The sequence below is a fragment of the Antrostomus carolinensis genome, unplaced genomic scaffold (genome assembly GCF_000700745.2).
Source record: "Antrostomus carolinensis isolate BGI_N321 unplaced genomic scaffold, ASM70074v2 scaffold19209, whole genome shotgun sequence".
In the NCBI taxonomy this organism is placed as follows: domain Eukaryota; kingdom Metazoa; phylum Chordata; class Aves; order Caprimulgiformes; family Caprimulgidae; genus Antrostomus; species Antrostomus carolinensis.
Genome location: NW_010338131.1, coordinates 65,199 through 86,329, shown reverse-complemented (window position 1 = coordinate 86,329; position 21,131 = coordinate 65,199). Strand labels below are relative to the sequence as shown.

Sequence of the window (21,131 nt, the reverse complement as noted above, 5' to 3'; positions counted from 1 at the left end):
GGTGCAGGGCCGGGGGTGGGATGCAGGGCCGGACCCCTCAGAGGGACCCCTTGTCCCCAGTCCCGGGCCGGGCGCTGCCGGCTGGGACAAGGTGCAAGGTCGGTGTCTCGTGGGCGAGTCACGGCTCTGCCAGGAGCGTCTGTGAGGAGCCGGAGGGGACACGGCGGGGGGGCCCCTCCCCGGGTCTCACTCCTTTCCTGGCTGGAGCACTCTTCGGGCCGTGGACCGGGCTGGTGCTGTGCTCGGCCCTCACATCCGTGGGAGCGACCTTCTGCTACCTGCTCTCCAGCACGTTTGGAAAGCAGTTCATCATCTACTACTTTCCTGATAAAGTAGCTCTGCTACAAAGGAAGGTAAGCAGCTGTGGGTCTGCGGCCACGCAGAACATCTCCCAGATGAGGCTGCCTTTGGGGTTGACTTACTAAAAAAAAATGAATACATGCAGGGGATGCATCAGGTCAGTGAAGGGCCTCTGACACAACCTAGGAGCAGACTGCTCTCTTGGGAGCAAGGCTGTTTGCAAAGGGGGTGCACAGAAAATCAGAAGTAAGATATTGGATTGATTAGGAAGCCCCTATGGTCCAGAACTGCCTCCACCCATCCTGTGCTGCATTGTACAACTGGAGGTGGTTCCACTGTTGACTTCCCGATTTCCCATTCAGGTTGGATCCAATCTGCACCACTTGTTTGGAAGGGGCTGGCTCACCATTAGGCTTACATACATACATACATAAATTTATGCTTCTCATCAGTTCTGGACTGATGTTATGTTGTGGCATGTTAGAAGAACATGTAGGGGGCCTACAGGAAGGCTCGGGAGAGACTTTTGACAAGGGCAGGGAGTGACAGAACGAGGGGTGATGGCTTGAAACTGGAAGAGGGGAGATGGAGATGTGAGCAAGAAATTCTTTGCTGTGAGGGTGGTGAGACACTGACCCAGGTTGCCCAGAGAAGCTGTGGCTGCTCCTCCCTGGAAGTGTTGAAGGCCAGGTTGGATGAGGCTTTGAGCAACCTGGTCTAGTGGAAGGTGTCCCTGCTGATGGCAGGGGGGTTGGAACTGGATGAGCTTTAAGGTCCCTTCCAACCCAAACTGTTTGATGATTCTGTGATAAGAAAAACTTACATTCACTTTGGTATCGTGGCCATTCAGGTGTCACTGCTGTCCGAAGAGCAGAAATAATTTGTAATGTTTCTCTTGGCAGGTAGAGGAGAACAGGAACTGCTTATTTTTCTTCTTGTTGTTCCTGAGGCTGTTCCCCATGACACCAAACTGGTTTCTGAACCTCTCGGCTCCCATTTTAAACATCCCTGTGTCCCAGTTCTTCTTCTCCGTTCTCATTGGTAAGGCCTGGGGAGACTGTCTGAGGGGACAGCGTGACATTGCCTCTGTCCTCATCACCAAGCCTTGGCTAGTGTGCTGAGCTGGGGAAGGCAGAGCGGCAGGGTCGTAGCTGTGACTCTGCCTCATTTAACTGTTTGCCTTTGTGCCACCCTTATACTCAGAGGTCTCAGAGCATTTTACAAATATTCATGCAGCACCAAGGCAGCAAAGTTTTGAATCACGCCCTGTTCTTTCCATTATGAATGCAGACTCCTGGGTCTGGCCTTGGGCAAGGGCATATTTGAGCTAATTTTACATGCTAACAGACTTTTTTTGCTCTGATTCTTTCAGGTCTTACACCATATAATTTCATCTGTGTGCAGACAGGAGCCATTCTGTCACAAATCACCTCTTTGGATGCCATTTTCTCCTGGGACACGCTGCTCAAACTGCTTGCGATGGCTGTGGCAGCATTGATACCAGGGACCCTCATCAAGAAATACAGCCAGAAGCACTTGAAGCTGGATGAAGACAAGCATCTTCAGTTACTCAACGGCAAAAAGAGCTTGTGATGGCTCACGTGTCCCCCAGGTTGGGGGACTGCCTCGCAAAAGCTACAGGTCTCTGTTCCTGTGGGTTGTATTCTGCATGCTCTGTGCCACCATGGACCAAGGACAATTGCAGTTTTTAATCGTTCTTCTCGTCTAAGAGGAGGTGTAAGGTTTTATTTTTAATGAATGTTTAACTGTGCATGTATCTGCACGGAGAGCACTATACAGGGGCTTTATCAACACTTCAGTTAATTTGCCTGTTTCCTTTCAATCAGCCTGTGTCTCCAGTGTGCCTGAGGGTGTTGCCAGTCCACTGCAAATGTATTAGCAATGGAAAAAAAAAAAATCAGGAGTATTAGCATGCTGTGAGGAAGGCAAATCAGAGCCTCTTAGTCCCTCCCAGCTCTTGAACATGAGGGCCAAGCATGGCCCTCCCTGTGACATCCCTACCAGCTCAAGTCACAGGCTCCTGCACTTCCCACCTAGTCCAGCTCTGTGAGTCTCACTGGTGTGACTGACATGGCAGCACAGAGCTGGTGCCCACTCTGAGAGCGAGGCAGGCTTCTGCCCAGCCTCACTCATCCCTTGGCACCGAGGAGTTCACAGCACACAGGGCTGTGTTGAGCTGCAGCAGCACCTGTTTTTCACCACTGCTCTAGTAGCAGCATTTCCCAGCTCTAGGCAGGCCCTCCTTCCCCTGCCTTCTCCAAACACAGACTTATTTAGCATTTTTGGCCTAAAACAAACCATGCACTGCTACACTGGTACTACTGCACCTAACAAGCTGTGAAGAGTAGTAATGATGTTTCAGGGTCCTTGCGCCTTCTTCATATAGAAGACTCTTCCTCTGTCATACAGATGTTAAGTAAGCGCACCCTGAAGTATATCATTCAGGTTTTGGGGCCAGCTATCAGCTGTCTGTATGTATCATTCCTATGTCAGAACACAGGAGATGATTGCTTCTGAGGTGTGTGGCTGCGCATTCCCACAAAGACTAAAGGGGGGGGAGTGGGGGGAAAAGAGGAATGGATGTTCCTGCCTGGCAGTGATTAAACCTACATGTTTGCTCATGTATCACTAGAAGGTTTCCAAATAAGCAGGTAGGCTCTGTCTCAGTTGCTGAACAACAGTAGCCCCCAGGGATGACACCACACTCCTGGGTTTTGGTATTTGCACCTCCTTGCTCTACTCTCCCTGAATTTGCCCTCCACTTGAAGGATAAAGTAAACTTTCCAGCATGGAAGGGGGAAGATGGGAGAGCCCAGAGCACTTGGGAAGCTGTCAGAGCGAATGCTTCATCCATTTTAGCACCTTCCCCAGCAGCTGGGTTGGGACTGAGTTGGCCAGCAAGGTTCCCAGGATGAGAAGTCACGGTTGCAGATTCAATCCCCCAGCTCACATTGCAAAAACCACTCCTTTGACAAGAGCAAAGGCCAAGGCTCAGGGATTCTTGGGTGCCTGATAGCCTATGTGTGTCCAAGCAAGCCTCCCCCCTGCTATGTGGAGCTCCCAGTAGTTCCAGTTCAGCTGTGGTCAGAGACAGGTAAGGACAAGCTGCTTGCTAACATCATGTTATTAAAAGGCTTCATGACATTATCCCAAAATACACGAGAAATCATTCCCAGATCACCAGACCAGCCCGAGAAGCATTGAAGTACACTGGCTTTTTATTCCATGCATTGTTTGCTTTGATAGTCATTCTTGTTTCCATCACTGTACACTGTTCAATACAAAAAAAATCAAGTTTGTATCAGGAATCCGCAGAGCAGGAAGGAGAGAGATGAACACTACTGGACAGGGCCAAGATGAAATGGTTACTTAACACAACAGTGGGGAAGGCAACATTCAGCTCTGGGAGAAAATCTAGGCTAGTGTTCAGGAGCTGTCAGCAGCTGTGAGAACTGGATCAGGGTAGTCGGGAGGCCAAAAAGGGAACCCACGGTTTACTTCTGTCCTGCAAACACGGTGTTACTGCGAGGAGGAAACAGGCTGATTTGTCCCTCTCAGCCCCGTACAGAGGAAGGACGAGGAACCGCAGCAGGGACGCCCGTACAGCACCATGGAGATCCCACCTACGTGCAATTCTGGGCAGGTGTCACTGAGGAAAATGCCTATATAACCCCCTGCAGAACTGACAGCAACCGTCCCAGGCACGCAGGGGGCTGCTGAGCCACCCCTGCCCGCACACAGCCAAGGGCACGAGATGTGTGTGCAGGGGGAGGCTGGGATGACATCTCCACAGGTTCGGGGTTAGGTGTTTAGGCAAGGAGGGGAAAGCCCTGGTGGCAGTCCCAGAGAGACACTGCATAGCAGGCAGCAGGTGGGAGGAGCAATGCTGGACAGTAACAGTGCAGTGACCCTTTACAGGGTGTGCAAAGAAACTAGAGCCAAGTGTGGCAGCAGACAACCTGAAGGGTTCAGCTCTGCTTTTCCAGGCTGCAGAATGGGTCAGCGTGTCCCCAGGCAAGGACGGGGAGGAATCGGCAGCTGGCCCAGAAGGGTCCCAAAATCCCACACCTCAAAGCTTCTATGCTTCTCTGCCAGCCCAGAGGAGCTCCATCACATGGTGGAGGAGCTCTAAGCAGAGACCACAGCTACCACAACGCCTCCGGGATCTTTTTGTTAGGGACTGAATCATGGCAGACTGACATTCTTGCACGGAGACTCTGACCAGCTGGAGCTAGAGGCAGCTCTGCTGTGGGCCTGTTGCTGTAGGGCTGCCCTAGGACACCAGAGCAGCCCACAGACAGTGGGTCCTGCAGGGCTGTGGGCTGGGTTGACATGGCACTGCCTGCAGGTAGCAAACAGCCTTGGGAGCTCCAAGAGTCTCACCATGGGCATAAGGCCTGGCATCCTCTGCTCTGGGGAACATTTAATGGCAGTTCTCAACCTCTCCCTATGCAATAGTTTGGTCTTCCTTTTTCTGTGCATATGTTACCTGCACACAGCTCTCCACTGCTAAATTCCTGCACCCCAGCCTCCAGCCTCCTGAGCATCTGCACCACCTCTTCCACACCAAAACCCCTCTCGCACCATGACAGCAAAGCCATCTCTGGCCCTGCCACCTCCTCCTGCCACTGGCTGAAAGACAGAGAACACTTAAGAGGAGAAATGAGGGATGGGAACAGGGAGGAAACAAGAAACAAGCCAGGCAAGAGCTTTACTCCCCACAGCATTCTGCCTCACCCAGAGCCGAGTATTGCTGCTGCAGGCAAGGGTGAACTGGTTGCTCCCTCTCCAGCAGCCTGTTTGGTCCTGCACAGGTGATCCACCATGTGGATCCACTGCTGGTCACCCCTGATCTCATAACTGCTGCCCAGAGCAACTGCCTTCCTCTCTGCTTGTCCTTTTGGATGCGCTTGCTAGGAGATCTTGTGATGTTTATTCACTTTGTCATCAATTCAAAAGCCACTCGCTCCCTCATCACCATTCCCCACCAGCTCAGGGGCTGCCAACCCTACTGGCAACACAAACAAATTGCAGCATCAACCACGAGGAATATCCCAGGGCCCATGGGGCTTGACTGCATCCATTCCTCTCAGACCAGCCTCGACAGGCTCTCTGCCCCGGTATAACAGCATCCTCGGGAATCACGAGAGGCAGCAACTGCTGACAGCCGCCGAGACCAGCTCTGCTCCCACCCTTCCCCGCAACCAGGGAGAACATCACACAAACAGATTACAGTGTGCTAGCGGTGAAGCCAACCTTCTGATCTACAGAAATGATAATAAATAATAAAATAACATCATAACTTAAGATCTGTGTGTAGTCCAGCTACAAAAATTTTAAAATATGGGATAATTTAACTCATACAATACTGCTCTCTGTATAAGACATTTTCCTTCATTTTGCCATGAGGCTATAAATTACCACAGTTAAATTCAAACCAATATTTTAACATAAAATGTAAACAAACAAAGCAACAGAAGTACCTGTCCATGGTCCATTCCTGCCATTCACCTCAGGCTGGTGTGCCAGTCTGCAGAGCAGCACCCAGCAGTGCGTGGCACAGCCGCGGCAGCCAGCACGCTAGGAAGGGCAGAGTGAAAAGCTCTCGCAAGGGGACATCAACTAAGGTGGGGAGGGGGAAATGCGCTCTATCATTTTGTTCTCTTTAAATATTGATTTTGAAGAGTAGTGTTTGAAGGGAAGGCACTATGAGTTCTATCAGAAAACAAATTTTTCTCATCTGCCAATGCCTCGGCCTGTCACATACTGGTACTATCCTCACTTTTACCTGCAGAGTTTCAGCTTGAAAGAGAAACAGAGGCCTTGGGGTACAGCCGAGACACAGCTGTGCCACAGCCACCATCATGATTCCCTGTGCAACCCGTTCTGCACAAAGCCTGACATGAAGGGCAGGCAGCTGTTAACGCTTTCAAGAACATACAGTGAATAAGGAGACAGAGCAGGGCTGATGCTCTTAACTAGGCCAGTCATTCCCAGTCTTCTCCCTCAACACACAGCTCTCTGCTGGTTATCGACGCTGTTGTAGGTGAGAGACTGCTTCTCTAAGTCCAGTACAGGCATCTCCAGTTTCCTCCCCAGAAGAGTGCTCAGGGTCTGCAGAATGTGCTTTCCTCGGCTTGCAAGTTCTTGCTTTTCCAACACTGATTTGATTGATTTCTTTGACTGACCGAAACAGACAGGAGGTAAGAGGAGGAAGTAAACTGGGAAATGGCACACTGCATCTGAAAGAGGTTTCCCTGCTCAACTGGAGATCAGCACTGCCAGAGTGAAGCAAGGATGATGTTAAGAAGTGCTCTTATACCAATTCTCGAGAGGACGAGGTTAGAATACATTTGCAGGATCTCACAACAAAATGCTGATTAAAAAAAGAAACTAAAAATCCTTAAAATAAAACCCACTATTACATTCCTGGGGATGTATCGACTCAGAAGACCCTGGACGTTAGCACCTCGGTACCAATTTTCTCCAGGAACACGTCCACCTTCTGATTAAAAATGACCCAGCTGGTTATACTGAATACGCTTTGTTCACAGGTTACCCTATAGTAAGGTCTTTTTATGCTTCCTCATTCGATAAGACTGAGTGGTTTAGTTTTCTTGATCTGTTCTCCCATCTTCAGGGCCACAAGGCCTGGTCCCCTGTGAAAGCAGCAAGAAAATCCTCCTGCATTTGTACACAAAGCTGTCCAGGCAGGACTCCCAGGATGTTTCTCTGTAATGTGCTTGCTTTCTGAACTTTTTTTTTTTTTGCAACAAGTCTGTGTGTCTATAAATACAATCCACTCTTTACAGTAAAAAGTGTTAAAATGTCAAAAAAATAAATATCCATGTTACAGTAACTAGATTATTCAATAAAATACATCCCTGCCATTCTTGATTGAAATGCTCAAAGAGAATTAATTTCATTTGGACATTATCCAGAGATTCGGGTTATTGCAAATCACTCCTGGGGTGGGAAGGAGAAGCATCTTCTCTTCCTGTAAAGTGTGATGAAGGGGAATGAAGTGGAATCTCAGGGAAATCAAAATGCCAGTATCAGGAAGCTTTGGGGGAGATCTGTATTACCAAGTAGCAGAGCTGCAGGGCTTATTGGTCCTGACTGTGGCATCAGAACACTCCCCTTCAGAAGAGTCACACTCTGATTCTCCAAACTGTGCTGGGTTCTGCAAAGAAAAAGGAAAGGCAAGGACCTCAGCAACATGCCTGCACTGCAGATCAACCCCACACCATCCCAGTCTGTAACAGCAGACAAGCAACGGTCACCACCAGCAGAGAAGAGTCTGGCAGCACACAGCAGACAGCAAAAACACACAAGCACTCCTCAGTGAGGGGACAGCAGAAAAACACCTGGTCAGAACACCACCAAACACAGAGTTCTGAGAGGATAGTGCAGCAGGCTCTGCCCTACATCTCCCAAACACATAAAAGACAGTAAAAGGAAGAAAATTATTCTAGCTTCATCAGCAAGGCTGCCAATGGATAAGTTTGACGGAGACAGTTTATATCCCTTCCGTTTCATTATCTACTTTATGTGCTATTTTTTATCCCACTTAATGCAACTGCAGATCATATGGCCTCCCAATAACACACTCATCTTGACCAGCAAATTATGTTCAGTTTTCTTTGTGCTGCTTTTCCCCATCTACTCTTTTGCTCTGCTGTAGTACATCTACCACAGCATTTCCCAGGCAGTCATACAACTTTCTGGCCCTTGGATTCCTTTCCATAACTTTTTTTTTTCCCCCTACTTAATCAAAAGAAGAGGGGATTGCTGAACTTACAACTCACCTCACTGCTGTGTTCATCCGCACAAAGTTTGCCCAGAGACATCTGAGTTTTGACTCTCCGCACAGCGCACTCTTTGTCTGAAAGCCCATCAGACTGGGTGGAGATTTCAATGGGGATCTCTGGAGTCTGGGATAACATGTCCTCCAACTTCTCAGCCAGCTCATCCTCCAGCTTGGTGGCCAGCTCATCCGGGCTGTTTGAATGATCACTTGTGTTCCCCTCTTCTCCATCTGACACAGAGAAGTTCTCCGAGCTGAAGGTTGAGTAGGACTGGCAGCTACTAATGCAGCGGTGAGGTCTGCAAACCAAGAGAGTCGTTCAGCTTGCATCACAATGGCTCTGATTGCAGAGGAAAAGCCATTTCATGGGTGCTGTGTTTGGCTACCTGGCTACCACTGGCCTCGACAGACCCCACTTCTGGTGCCCACTCTGCCCTGGGTGAGCCTGTCACCAGGAGCCCACTGCCAGCTAGAAAAGTGACAGCTTCTCAGTGGACAGGTTTCTGCACACACTCTCACTGCGCACAGTAAGAATGAGCTGGCGAGCCAGCCCAGCGTTACAGTTCAAACATAAGGAACTCTGTTTCTGATGTGTAGCCAGGCAGCTTGCTTTTGAGACACAGATCACAATCAAAACCCTCACAACATTAGTAGTGCAGTGAATGCAGAGTGGCTGCTACCTCCTTACACAGGTTCCCCCAGCAGACCTCTCATCTTCCTTTCTGAAGCATGCAATGCAGAGAAGATTTTTGCACCTGTACTTTTAACTGGCATGTTTAGCACAAGAATTGGGCTCGCTCAGTGTAACAGGCAGCTCGGGCTGCTCAGTCCTGTTCTCCCTAGCAGGTACCACTCAAGCACAGTGCACACAACGCTGCCTGGTTGCTGCTTCACACTGGGCTAAGGGCTTGATCCTCCCAAAAATGTCTTTGAGCAAAACAGGTCCTCTCCCTAGAAAAAGCTTTCCATCAGCTCTCCAAGATCTTCTTCCCACCCTAAGAACACATCTCTAGCTGTCATAACTGATCTGTGAGGCTGGCAGCAAGAGCTCTGCAAGACGTTGGGCTGCCTTTCACATCTTGGAGCTATAGAAATCTACCACTTTTTGAATGATTTAGTTCAAGATCTGCATCTTTAAATTCATCTGTTCTGATTTGGTCTTGTCTGCTACATGTTCATACTAGATGATCCACCCTTGAGCACATTTTTCCTTAACAGTCCTTTTTCCCAAGGAAAGGCTGTACTGTAAGGTTCAAGCTAATTCAGCTAGGAATATCTGCACCACCTAGCAGTGATCCCAAAAGCCAGGCTAGAATTTAGGTATGTGCACTCAAAAAATAAGATCACAGTTACTTGAACATGGAAATGACCTCATGCCAGTATTCAACAGTAATGGTACAAAATACCAGTTGACTGAACATGCCAGGAGACCCACAATAGGTCATCACATTGAATTCAGGAAAGGCAATTTGTCTTCCAAGTTAATAAAGCACAGGAGAAGCAACAATCACACACACAAGAAAAGTAGGAGTCAGAAAACTCATCCAGCCCAGCGTTTTGTCTCCAGCCCTAGGCAGGAAGAAACAGTCTGGGAAAAGTATGAGAACAGGGTGTGCAGACAGAGCCTGCTTTCTCCTGGCACATCTTCCTGGTTCATACTGTGCAGCAGATCAGATTTCTGAGCTGAAGATCAAGCCTGGATGGCAGTGCTTAACAGCCACTGATGGACCTATACACTATAAATTTAACACTTGTCCATGTTTTGATTTCCACAGCATACCTTGGCAATGAGCTCCACATCCAAAAAATGTTTTGGATGAAAAAAGCACTTCCTTTTGTTCATTTTAAACGCCCTGTTTGCTTCACTAGGTGTACCTAGCATGAATGTGAGGAATCATTCCATGTCTATTTTCTCTACATAACACAATTTCATGCATCTCCAGTATTGTCTCTCCTCCTGCTAGACAAACATTTCTCACGGATTTAATCTCTTCTTCTACGGAAACCATCTCAAACCATTCTTGTCACATTTCTCAGTACCTTTTCAAATTCTGCCATGGTCTCTGAGCTGGGGCAATAAAGGTGGCATTTAGGATTCACTCTGCAGGTGTGCTGTGGGCGTATACAACGGCAGAGGAGCTTTTATTTTCTTCTCTGCTCCTTTCCTAACAACCCATTTGCCCACCTGATCTGTTCTGCACTTCAAGCAGCTGCTTTCATAATGCTACTGCATGAATTCCGTGATCTCTTTCCTGAGCACAGGACTGCAAAGCCTGCTATTACATAGGCTTAGGTAGGAACACCCCCTCAAGTCTTATTTTAGAGGCAACACCATCAAATTTTATCTGCTGTGTTGTCCCCTACCTCTTCAATCCTATTTGAATTCAGCTACAAAGGTGCTGGACTCAAGCCCCCTGTAGCAACAGTTAACAAACAACATTTGATAGAGTTCAAAAAAGGGTCCTAACATCCCGTAAGTCTGATTCTGCTGAAACAGATGCAGCAGCTTATTTTTATAGGCTGAATAATGCTATCAAGTGTGATCAAGTTGTGCTATAAATAGCATGCAACAGAAAAGCTATGCTGGAGATGATAATACCTGAGAACAGGCTGAAAACAGTGAGTGAACATGAAGGATCAACTAAGGTGGATGGGACGTGCTGAATGCGATTCTGTTCTTTCACCAGCACCTTCCACAGTTTCAATGCTGGTGTGCAGCTGCTATGACTCAGTTCTCCTCCTGAGTTTTGTCCCACCAAAGAGAGATTAGAGTGAATTCACCTTTTACCTTTGTCTACGAGGAAACTCCACTTCACTGTCTACTTCACCCTCTTCCTCTTCTGAAGAGTCATCACCGCTCTGGCAGAAAACAAGAATGGTGTCACATTTGTGAAAGAACAAACACGCAACTAGAGTGCTGCCCCCTGGTCCTCCAGGTCAAAGTCACTGTGTCAATGACCTGCAGCAATGTAGACAAGAAAATAACCCGCTTATCAGTGAAAACTGACTCACACATCTCCTTACCAGGAGATTATTTCAGACAGTCTTAATGCTGCCATTTCTGAATTTGGAGTGATTGACTTCAAAATACACCAGAGTACTGCAGCAGGCACTGAGCACATAATGTTTCGTATTTTTACAGAATTAAATCAAGTAATTAGTATCACAGTGAAATCCATATCTGGCACCTGGCTTTACTACTTTCACCCTTTTCTACATGAACCCATCACAAAGCGGGATGGGGGATGACAGAGCCATTGCTGGTGGGTTTCATCAACTAGAAAACTTGAGGTTTGTTCCATTATCTACTTCAGTGAGCACAGAACCTTTTGTTCTCCTTTTCCCATCCAAATCTACCCCCTGCACTTTTGTTCTTTTTACAGCCTCCTCCTATACTGCTTAAACCGACAACAACTGGTTCAGACTCTGCCTCTATCTCATCCCATCCCCTTGTAATACGAGGTTCTCCTCCTCCCTTCATTCTGGACACAAACCACGCTGATCTGGTACTCATTCTCTTTTCCTTCACTTTTCTACCTAGGCTCAGTTTTCCTCCTCTTTGAACTCCTCTCAGACTGGTTCCTATTTCTCTCATCACCTGAATGGAGGCAGGAGGAGTAAGGAACTCCATTCCTGTACAACTCTGCTGTAGTATCTTTTTGACTCTTGCAAAATCTTCACAAAATATATGAGAACTACAACTTTTGGTCAAGGGGGACAGTTTCTGGAAGATTCAGCAAAAGACCATGGCAAATGTTGAATTTCTGTTCCAAGGCACAGAAGTGCTACAGATTCACAGTGAAATTGTTACATGATATTTAACATCACCAAAAGAATGATTAAAAACCCATTCCTTTGTTTTGAGAAAGGCTTGAAAACATTTAGACCGTTTCAACAACAAAAATTCAGTAGATCAAGTTTCAGCTCAAAAACTGGCTAAATTGTAAGTAAAAGAATTAGACCCTATCAAAACCACATTTGACAACCCTCATTATTAGCTCTGATATGCATACAGTACTTCTCAATAAAATTTACTATGTCCAGATCACAAAGGAAAGTTCAGACAGGCATGAAATCTTTAAGGTAAAGTTGTACATGAAACTACTGCTGTGTGTGTGGGAAGCACAGCTTTGCTACTACCCTACATCCAGACCCCAGCCTACGCTTCACGCCTTCTTTTCATTGAGAGGGAAAAGAGGAACAAGCTTTGTTTTTTTTTTTCAAATCACTATGCTTTGTCCTTACCTTTTGAAGGGGTCTTGCTTTGCAAGGTAGCACTGCGGAAGCCATGTGCTGGGGGGTGCCTACGGCGGACGCTGACTTACAGTTGCTGAAGCCCTCTTCCTCCATCTTCTCAATGAACTGTGCATTTTCGTATAGGGAAACAGACGTTGGTGACTGAGAATGGCTCATCCCTGTTTCAACAGATGACATCTGTATCTGACCACTGTCCTCTTCCCTGCACTGAAGACAGGAATTATATGGATCTGTTTTGCAACACTCCCAATGATCAGCTTTGCTTTCTTTGCTCTCCAGGTTCCTTCGGCAATCTGCTTCCATGGCAGCGGAGATGAGATCGGGGCTGGAACCAGACATTCGCCTTTGCGCGTGGTTACTGAGAGGGCTCCGCAGCGCTGCTGCAGGGCCAAAGTACCTTAAGTTGTTTGCACAGTTGGCAATATCTTGTCCATGGGCATGAAGCCGTGAGTGATGGCCGTGGGGATGACTGTGGCCAGGTTGCTGCAGTAAGCCGGGGTGATGAGAATGATTATGAGGTGGAGGTGGGGGTGCATCGTCTTGCACTGGCTGGTTTTTCAAGATCCCTGCAAAATCATTGTAGCTGCCTTTACTGTTCCCTCGGCGGTGACGTGGCTTACTGCGGTAGCGGCTTTTACCACTCAGTGTTGACATTTTGGGACTTCCTGAGACTGGTGAGCCATTGGATGCTGCTTCTGTGCTGGGTATCCCCTCTGACTTCAGCAGATCTGGCCTGAGAGACAGTCAGCAGAAGTTACACATCAAACCACAAACTAAGAAATTACATCGTCTCGGAGCTAAACCACAAACTAAGAAATGACATCAGCTCAGAGCCAGGATGAAGAGGCAGCTGTAGCCATAAGCCATAAGCACACTCTGCTTTCTAAAATCTACAGGCTTCCCTCCCCTTCAGCTGTTTGAATTCTGCATTTAGTTTCCTTTGATTCTTCCCACTCAATGTCCTTTCCGTTCAGCCCATCATGCTCTACGGTCCTCTCTTGCTGCTTTTTCCAACATCTGTCACATACTCTCCTTTTTTTCTGCTCTTATTTTGATGTTCTGCTCCCAAAATAGCTCCCTCCGAAGACCTTGGTGTAGGGCATGTCTCTGACTATGTGCATATACAATGCTCAGCACAAGAGGGTCCCGATCTGATGATAGTTATCAGCCTGCTCATTTCAGAAGCGTATATTAACTCAGAAGTGATTATTCACTGTAATCAGGACTCTCTAACTCTTGGAAATATTAGCAAAAGGAAGAATAAAATAGACAACTCCTCCATTAAAAAAAAAAAAAAATCTCACTTTCTGAAAGTCATGCAAAAGAGAAACAGCTTGAAAGGACAGCACGAATTCCCAAATCTCAAATCCCAATTTAATTCCTCAACAATGAATCCATCGTCCCTGAGGACTGGCTGCTTTCTACAATCCCTCACCCTGCTTATTACCATTCAAATCAAAGCTGACCTAGCTGCTCTTTGCTTGGACGGTCAGGCACTCAAGACACACATTAGATACCTCCTGTCAAAGCACCATCATCTGTGAAAAAATCATATGGACCAAATGATTTCAGAGAGCTGCCCAGGTAGAAGGGATGGCAGGATTCATTCCTTTTACCTTAAGATAATTAAACAGTTGTGGTTCTGAGGATCAGACCAGGCCCAAGAGTGAACACCCCTGTGTTGTCATCAGACTCAAAGCAAAGTAAGCTGCCTGCTCATCTCAATGGGGACCTACCACTGGTTCCTGGCACAGAACTGGGTTCTTGCCCCTTACCGTTTAGTCTGGCTGCCTGGTTTATGGGAGACCCCTTTCCTCTTCATCAGCTTCTCCACTGTATTGGGGTGGATTATTGGTCTGACTGGGTGGCGTTTGTAAGTCCCAGGGTATTTCTTTTCCACTGCTTGTTCCCTCCTGAAACATTGGGGAAGAAAAAAAAACAATCAACCAACCAACCAAAAAAAAAAATCAAACCCAAAACAGATCAGTTCTCTCTTTAACCAGCTGCAGCTCCTGCTGGACAGAAACACAGCTCCACTGTGAGCACACTGTGTGCCTGTTCCTCATCTATGGCCAGGTGCAACACAACAGGCTGTTCTGGGAATGGACACACTCATTTTCTAAATTCTCTCTGCAGAGATCAGGCAGTTGGAACAGGGCCCTGGTGCACGGTCCAGAAACAGCATTGCTTTCTCTTTACAAAGGGGCCAGAAGATGCCAACACCAAATGGGAAAGGTGCCTTTCCCCCAGTCAGTGAACACTGGGTAAAGATACAAGCACTAAGTGGTGTGCAGTAATCTACTGTTAAGAGGCCTCTCTCTGCTCTCCAGCTCTTTCTTTATCCCAGAAGTTTGTCAGGGGACACTAAATCTACAAGCATTACTATGCAGTTTAGAAATGAAGCGCTGTTTTTTTCCTCCTGTGTGCATATTGCCACATGCATGGCATGCCATTATGCCCAGAGATACATACTTTATGAGCTCCTTCTCACGGACCTCCAGCTGCAGCATAATAGCGCTGAGCTCCATGTATAAGTTATTGGCTCGCTCCAGCTTCCTCTCATAGTGTTCACGGATATCCAATGCATGTCTGAAAAACAGAAAAGTCATCATACAATCTGATGTCCATGGACCAAGAGAAGAGAATAAGGAAAAGTACAGGTGCTTTAGGAAAAGGCCTTCTAGAAGTCAAATGTGCCAGCTGTATCGCACCGACCTCAGACAGAGCCAACAGTGAATGATGATTAAGAGCTTGATACAGCAATGAATCATAATATGATTTGGAAAGCATTTAACAGTCTTGAAAGAGTGGCAACACTTCTCTCTAAAGAAGCTGCAAATGCTTCACATGTATTCACAAGCCCTTTGGCCAAGCCCTGATCATCCTGTTTGCACAGAGAAGGAGTGAAATCAGCTTTTAAAGAAACAGGGAAAGAAGTAATCTGTTTGTATTTCATAAAAAGCAACATGTCCCTACAGCTACACTAGAGTTGCAGAAGACATCTTGAACCACAGCTGAAAGATGTGACCATCAAAAGCTCCCTAGGGCTAGGGAACACTAATCAACAACTACATCAAACTGGCTGAACAAGGTTTCCTTTGATTCCTCAGGTTTGACAGAACTACCACTTGCTGTTTTGTTTCTCTGTCATAAATAAATTTGCAAAAAGATAACCCTTTGCTTTCTTAAATAAACATTCTGCTTTCATTTTTAAGTTGGTCTAATGTTCAAAATGAATTTCAGTGGGCTGATAGCGTGTTCACTCCCAGGGGGCTGGGAGTGTGTTCACTTCTCTGGAAATAACTAATCCAAAGAAAATATCAGGGCAGAGAAAGCTCACAGCAAACTGCAAGATGCATTTCTACTGTGATGGAGGTACCTGCTGCAGTGCTGTTACCACAAACACCAAAAGTCAGGCAGAAATATTCCCCAGTAAACACACAAGTTTGCTCCTCTTGCCTGGAGCAAACTGTTCAGATGGTCCAAGAGCAGGAACAGTTTCCACTGTTTCTCTCTCTATAGCTTTCCCTCGGCCAAGCAGTTCTAGTACAAGGAATTTCGGTTTCTGGACTCACAAGGAATTTAGGCTGTCTGAATTTATGCCACCAGGAATACTGAGTCCTGTTCTGGGGCACTCAGTACAAGAGGAGCATGAGAACAGTCAAGGGCTGGAGCACATGCCCTGTGAATAGAAGCTGAGGGAGATGGGCTCATTTAGCTGGAGAAGAGAAGACTGGATGAGAAAAGCAAGCAGTAAGCATAAAAGACTGTCAACAGACCTCAGCTCTTCCCTTCGACGACGAATCAATTCTTCATCTAGCCGGTGTATGCAAGTTCCTTCACTTTTAATTTTCTCAAAATGTTTCTTCACTTCTTCTCTCCATTCAGCCTAGGGAAGCAATTTACTTTCAGGTATTTACAAAGGACTGGGATCCCTGGCTGAACCAAAGAAAACTCTCAGGCAACATTCTTTGTGTGTGCAGAAAATTACAGGTTTGGGTTGAAAATGTTTTTCTGTTAGCTAAATTATTTTGGGTAACAACATAGCAGCAAGTTTAGTTTCAGCATTTTCAAATGGTGTTTCCAATTTTTGCACTCCGATTACATAATTTAAAACATATCTGCATTTTCTAAAACATATTTTTAAAAACCCCTAAAGCTCTTTTCATCCTAAGACAACATTTTCTTCCCTTTTGGCATTTGAAGTAAACAGAAAGGCTTATGATTTGGAAATCTACATTCTTGACAGCGATGACTGTCACTAGGGTGATACTAACTCTATTTGCCCCTTGAAGCCCTGGTTCTCGCAGCTTTAATAAGCACACTCACTTCCTCACATACACCCCAACACTGTATAGATCCTCTATACTGAGGAAAGGTTTCATTCTCATTCCCTCTTTGGGAGCAGACAATAGCTCACTGATTAGGACTCAGAGGAATGTCTAAGAACATACTTTTAGATCTCCCCTGAAAGCCCCAGAGTCCCTTCACTGGCCTATAACAGCTTTGTCCCACTGGCTGCCCTGCTCATCTTCACTATAAATTCAATGGTTCTGCTCTCAACAATCTCATGATCTCCTGTACAACAGTACTGGGAGAACAGCTGGGAGCAGAACACCTGAAGTCAGCAGTCTCAGAGAGAAGTGAATGAGACAATGCTGAGTTTCTGACTGAAGGCAGCAGATGTCTCAGTTTGTGAAAGCTTGGGTAAAAGGTTTTCACATACCCATCAGTTTGCTTCTCCCCAGGAATCAAAATTACAGATCTGGACTTTTGCTGTACTTTATGAACCTCCAAAATCTGGTCCTTGGAGCTAACCCTAGTACTTGTGGCCTACAGCCATTCTCCAGTTACCTGTGATTTGAAATAGGTTTCCTGAGGAGTAGCCAGCACGTCAGCAGATGCAATATCGAGGTGCATCAGTGTCTGTCGGAAGGAGGGACGATTCCGGGGCTTGCTCTGCCTGGAGCAAAAGAGACAAATACCCAAGCATGAGATGAGGTTAATGTTGCTGGCTTCTCCTACTCTTCTGAAAGGGTTTCTCACTAGAACATATTCTTTGAATTGTATAGCTGACAGATTAGAGAAAGGAACTTTTCTGGTTTTCTCTTTTGCTGAATATGAGTTTATTGTGCTCGAGTTGTTTTGTATTCAGTTTTTGGTTTATGTTATCTATTCTGAAGAAAAAAAAGAGATGAAAAACATTTAAAATAGGAAAATGTGATTACAAAGCAAAAGATAGGAGACAAACTGAAACTGCTCCTAACTTGTCAAGAAGCAAGAGATCTCAGTTCATTATGCTGTTAATTCATAAATTTTGTAATGGGAATATTCAATCTAGTAGAAATGGTCATTTACTTGCAACAAACAACAAAACAGTGTTTAACACCAAATGTATCTATATTGCCACATAGTACATGCCTGAGCCTACACAGTATTGTAATGCACTGAACATATCTGTAAAATCATATTCAAGTAAAAAAACATTTGTATCTTTGAGAAGAGAGACCAGCACTCAAGCTTCAGGACTGAACCCACCAGACTTGCTACGTGGATTCAGTGCTCAGGACAGGAAATAGCTTCTTCAGCCACCTCTCCCCTACAAGCCACCTACTTCCACTAGGTGGGGGTACAAGTGTACGCACTCGGTGTTCAGAGCTGCACAAACTGCCTTCTGCAGCCACGCGTGGAAGCACAGCCAGGCAGAGCACATCTCAGCACAGATTCTGCAACAGCACAACCTGCAGCAGCTCAGGGTCAGGGGGCAAACAGCCACTTGAAAAGATCCAGAGATGCTCTGGCCTGGTTTTCCCTTTGTGCCATCGGAAGGATGGCTGGCAAAACTCATGGAGTGGGAAAATGCTGCAAGACAACTTATACTCTGGGTCAAGATGCAATTACATAGGCAAAGCATTAATGCATAACCCAGGACAAAGAATTTCACCTCTAATCTGGCATGTGGAGGAAACTGAAAACATTTTCCATATCTATGCTGTAAAATCCTGGTTTCATACAAAAAGCTCAAATTTCTTTTTGTCCAGTTCAAAAGCCAGTCACTTACAAGGGAGTTTCAGAGTGAAAAAACATTTGCTTTCACTGTGGAGCCAGCCTCAAGAAGTTTCACTCCAACTTTCCTCTCCAGCTCCATTTCTTCCCCCCCCCCGAGAGCTACCTTTTATCACCTACTTTGCTAGAACAAACCAACCACCTCTGTGAAGGCTACTGAAGATGACCTTCATGTTGCCCTTTCCTGATTCACACTGGATAGGCAGCTCATGGGTAACTGTCACCCTGCTGTGGCTCCAATCAAGCTCTACTCCCCCACTTCTCTCCTGTTCAACTCCTTCCCCCTCTCTAACAGGACTCAACAGTGTCTGCCTGCTCCCTCCCCTGCCCTATCCACCCAGCAAACCAGACAGGTCTCTTCCTACTTCCTCTAAGCTCCAAGCATCCTTCTGAGGCCCGGGCTTCCTGTCACAAGGAAGCAGAATCCAAAACGTTGACATTTATTGTTCTCTTGACAAGTAGGACAGTACTTAAGAGCCCTGTGCTCTGGGCTCAACACTCCCACCCAGACTCTGGTTTCATTGGTTTTACTGAACATCTGGCAAGAGCTGGGAGCCAGCCCTAGGTCTGTGCAGGGTTCAGGCTCTTACCAGGTCTGCTTCATGAGGATTTTGAAGCCATCTGGGCACGTGGAAGGGACAGGAAGGTGCAGGCTGTTACTGCCCACTCCCCAAATGATGGCCGAAGAGTCCACATCCTTGTAGGGAATCTCTCCTGTAAGCAGCTCCCACAAAACTACCCCAAATGACCTGATGAAGAAATAAACCAGGATAAAAGGTTCTGTGTGAATTCAATTTAACAGAAGCATCTGGAGCTTAAAAAAAACCCCCACTGTTTGTTCAGCAAAACAGGGAAATAGGTATGTCTGATCTGAAAGCGCAAGCAGATACAACAGTGTTTGCATACTAGTTTTTAATGAAGAGTAACTTTCACACACCAGGTGACTCATCCTCCTCTGCCCCAGCACTGGGCTGAACACCAATCCACCACTTGTTTTCACCCATCCTTTCCTACTTTGTGAGATTTTAAAAATCCTGAAAGCAGGTTTTCTGTACAGATTAAATCTTACTCCTGTTAAGTGAAAAGGAAAGTTAGATTCTCTAAGACAGACTTTTGACTGTTCTTATTGGTAAGAACAGACCCTCTACTACTGGACAGACGGAACTCATAAGTGTCTTGCAGAGATAACACAACAAAGGTTTTGTGGTTTTTTTAAATTTACCTTTTTCCCTAGCCAAAAGCTCCCTCTGCTGTTACGTGCACTCCTAGGTAAGAGTTTCATAGGCTTGAGACTCAGTGCTACAACTACTGCAACATAGAAATGAAGAAACAAACGCAATGTGCTTAAGCGTCAGTAACAAAAGCACATGCAGTCTCATCTGATATTTCTTTTGTGCTGAAGAAAGGAAAGCTAAATAAAGAAAAAATTAATTAAGAGAAGTCTGCCTGGGAAAAAACCTCCTGTTACAAGAACTGAAAGATACAGTTAAGAAAACTCACTTTGCTTCTCTTCCTTAGTGAAATGATCAGTTAGGACCAAATCCTTCCTTTATAACAGCAAACAGTTATTTGGTTAATTTACAATCTTTACTGAATAAAACACCAAAGAAATATCAAACCAGACAATACAGAGGTAAACAAAATGCTGCTGAGAACCAACGCCACTCTGGCTGCACATTAACAACCAGGCTGCGATAGGAGGTGAGGTACAAACCCAGATGTATCCCCTTACCTGCACGCCCCATCCACCTGTGGGACACGGACCCTGCCAAGCTTGCTGGCAGGTCAAACCAGGTGAAAAGTGAGAAGCGTGTTTCTGGCTTGTACTAATATCAAGTGGCTTTTACTAAGTACAGAAGAACAACAAGGGACAAACTGCCTGGGTCTGAACAACCATCAGTCAGGAAACACATCTTCATGTGAAAAACATTGCACTTTCAAAGCCCATTGGCTTCAAATCATGTGGGGAAAAAACAAACAAAATAAGCAGAATTTGAACATTTTTCCCTCGAAATCTTTTTCTGTGGGCTGCAGGAAAGCAGGGATCCAGGTGGTTGGACAAACTACCAGCAAACTCCATCTGGTTTCAGCTTTGTGATGATTAAGAACTGACAAAGGATTTTCAAGACTCCTGATAAGATTATAGATTTTTTTTTTTTGCATGCTGTTAAAGATGAGAGAGCAGACATATAAGCAGCTTAGGAGCTGTTCTCATTTGTTGTCAGCATTCACGAACACCACTTTTACTCCTCTTGGGGGAGGAATGGATGTTAAGGAGGAGTTTGAGCAATCACCACTGCGGCAGACTGAAATAGAACTTGCACCAAAGGCACCTCTAGGTTTGCACCAAAGAGCAACATCTCTTAAGTCACTGAGGAAAGGAGTAAAGGAATGATCACAGTCCTCAGCAGAGCTAGCAGCTGTTTTTTATTGGATGTGATGCTCCACACAATATTCCTGAACCTAAGACACTCTAAGAGACAGAAAGCCAAGGGTAGAAATCCAGCACCACTCTGCCTCATGAACCTGTGATTCAAAGGGAAGAGCTCAGAAGACACATGGTGAGTGTATTTTCTTTCCAAAACAATCCAAGAGTTTCTCCCAAAAGAGCTGGCTATGCTGTGACCTGCTACATCCAGCCAAAATGAACACAGAAGACACTGCAGGCACAGAAGAGCTG

At 46.1% G+C, this 21,131-nt stretch overlaps 2 protein-coding genes across 2 annotated transcripts in view; one reads left to right on the top strand and one right to left on the bottom strand.

Moving 5' to 3' along the window:
• Positions 1-20: 20 nt before the first annotated feature.
• Positions 21-2,084, top strand: TMEM41A (transmembrane protein 41A). The gene is made up of 3 exons (XM_010175413.1): positions 21-353; positions 1,203-1,341; positions 1,673-2,084. The coding sequence occupies exons 1-3, from the start codon at positions 21-23 to the stop codon at positions 1,891-1,893; spliced, it is 693 nt and encodes a 230-aa protein (XP_010173715.1). The 3' UTR covers positions 1,894-2,084.
• A 4,995-nt stretch (positions 2,085-7,079) lies between these two features.
• The window catches only part of MAP3K13 (mitogen-activated protein kinase kinase kinase 13), a 37,653-nt gene continuing 23,601 nt past the window's right edge, over positions 7,080-21,131 (bottom strand). Inside the window, exons 6-14 of the mRNA XM_010175412.2 lie at positions 19,042-19,200; positions 17,240-17,348; positions 16,165-16,274; positions 14,858-14,974; positions 14,161-14,298; positions 12,374-13,118; positions 10,917-10,987; positions 8,130-8,427; positions 7,080-7,504 (exon numbers count right to left, since the gene is read on the bottom strand). Coding sequence (XP_010173714.1) covers positions 7,403-7,504; positions 8,130-8,427; positions 10,917-10,987; positions 12,374-13,118; positions 14,161-14,298; positions 14,858-14,974; positions 16,165-16,274; positions 17,240-17,348; positions 19,042-19,200 — 1,849 coding nt within the window. The 3' untranslated portion in view covers positions 7,080-7,402. The remainder of the gene's footprint in view (positions 7,505-8,129; positions 8,428-10,916; positions 10,988-12,373; positions 13,119-14,160; positions 14,299-14,857; positions 14,975-16,164; positions 16,275-17,239; positions 17,349-19,041; positions 19,201-21,131) is intronic.

Coding starts and splice junctions, on each gene's coding strand:
- TMEM41A (XM_010175413.1), top strand. CDS start 21: ATGCAGGGCCGGACCCCTCAGAGGGACCCCTTGTCCCCAGTCCCGGGC. Junction 354..1,202: donor TAGCTCTGCTACAAAGGAAG/GTAAGCAGCTGT, acceptor TTCTCTTGGCAG/GTAGAGGAGAACAGGAACTG. Junction 1,342..1,672: donor CTTCTTCTCCGTTCTCATTG/GTAAGGCCTGGG, acceptor TGATTCTTTCAG/GTCTTACACCATATAATTTC.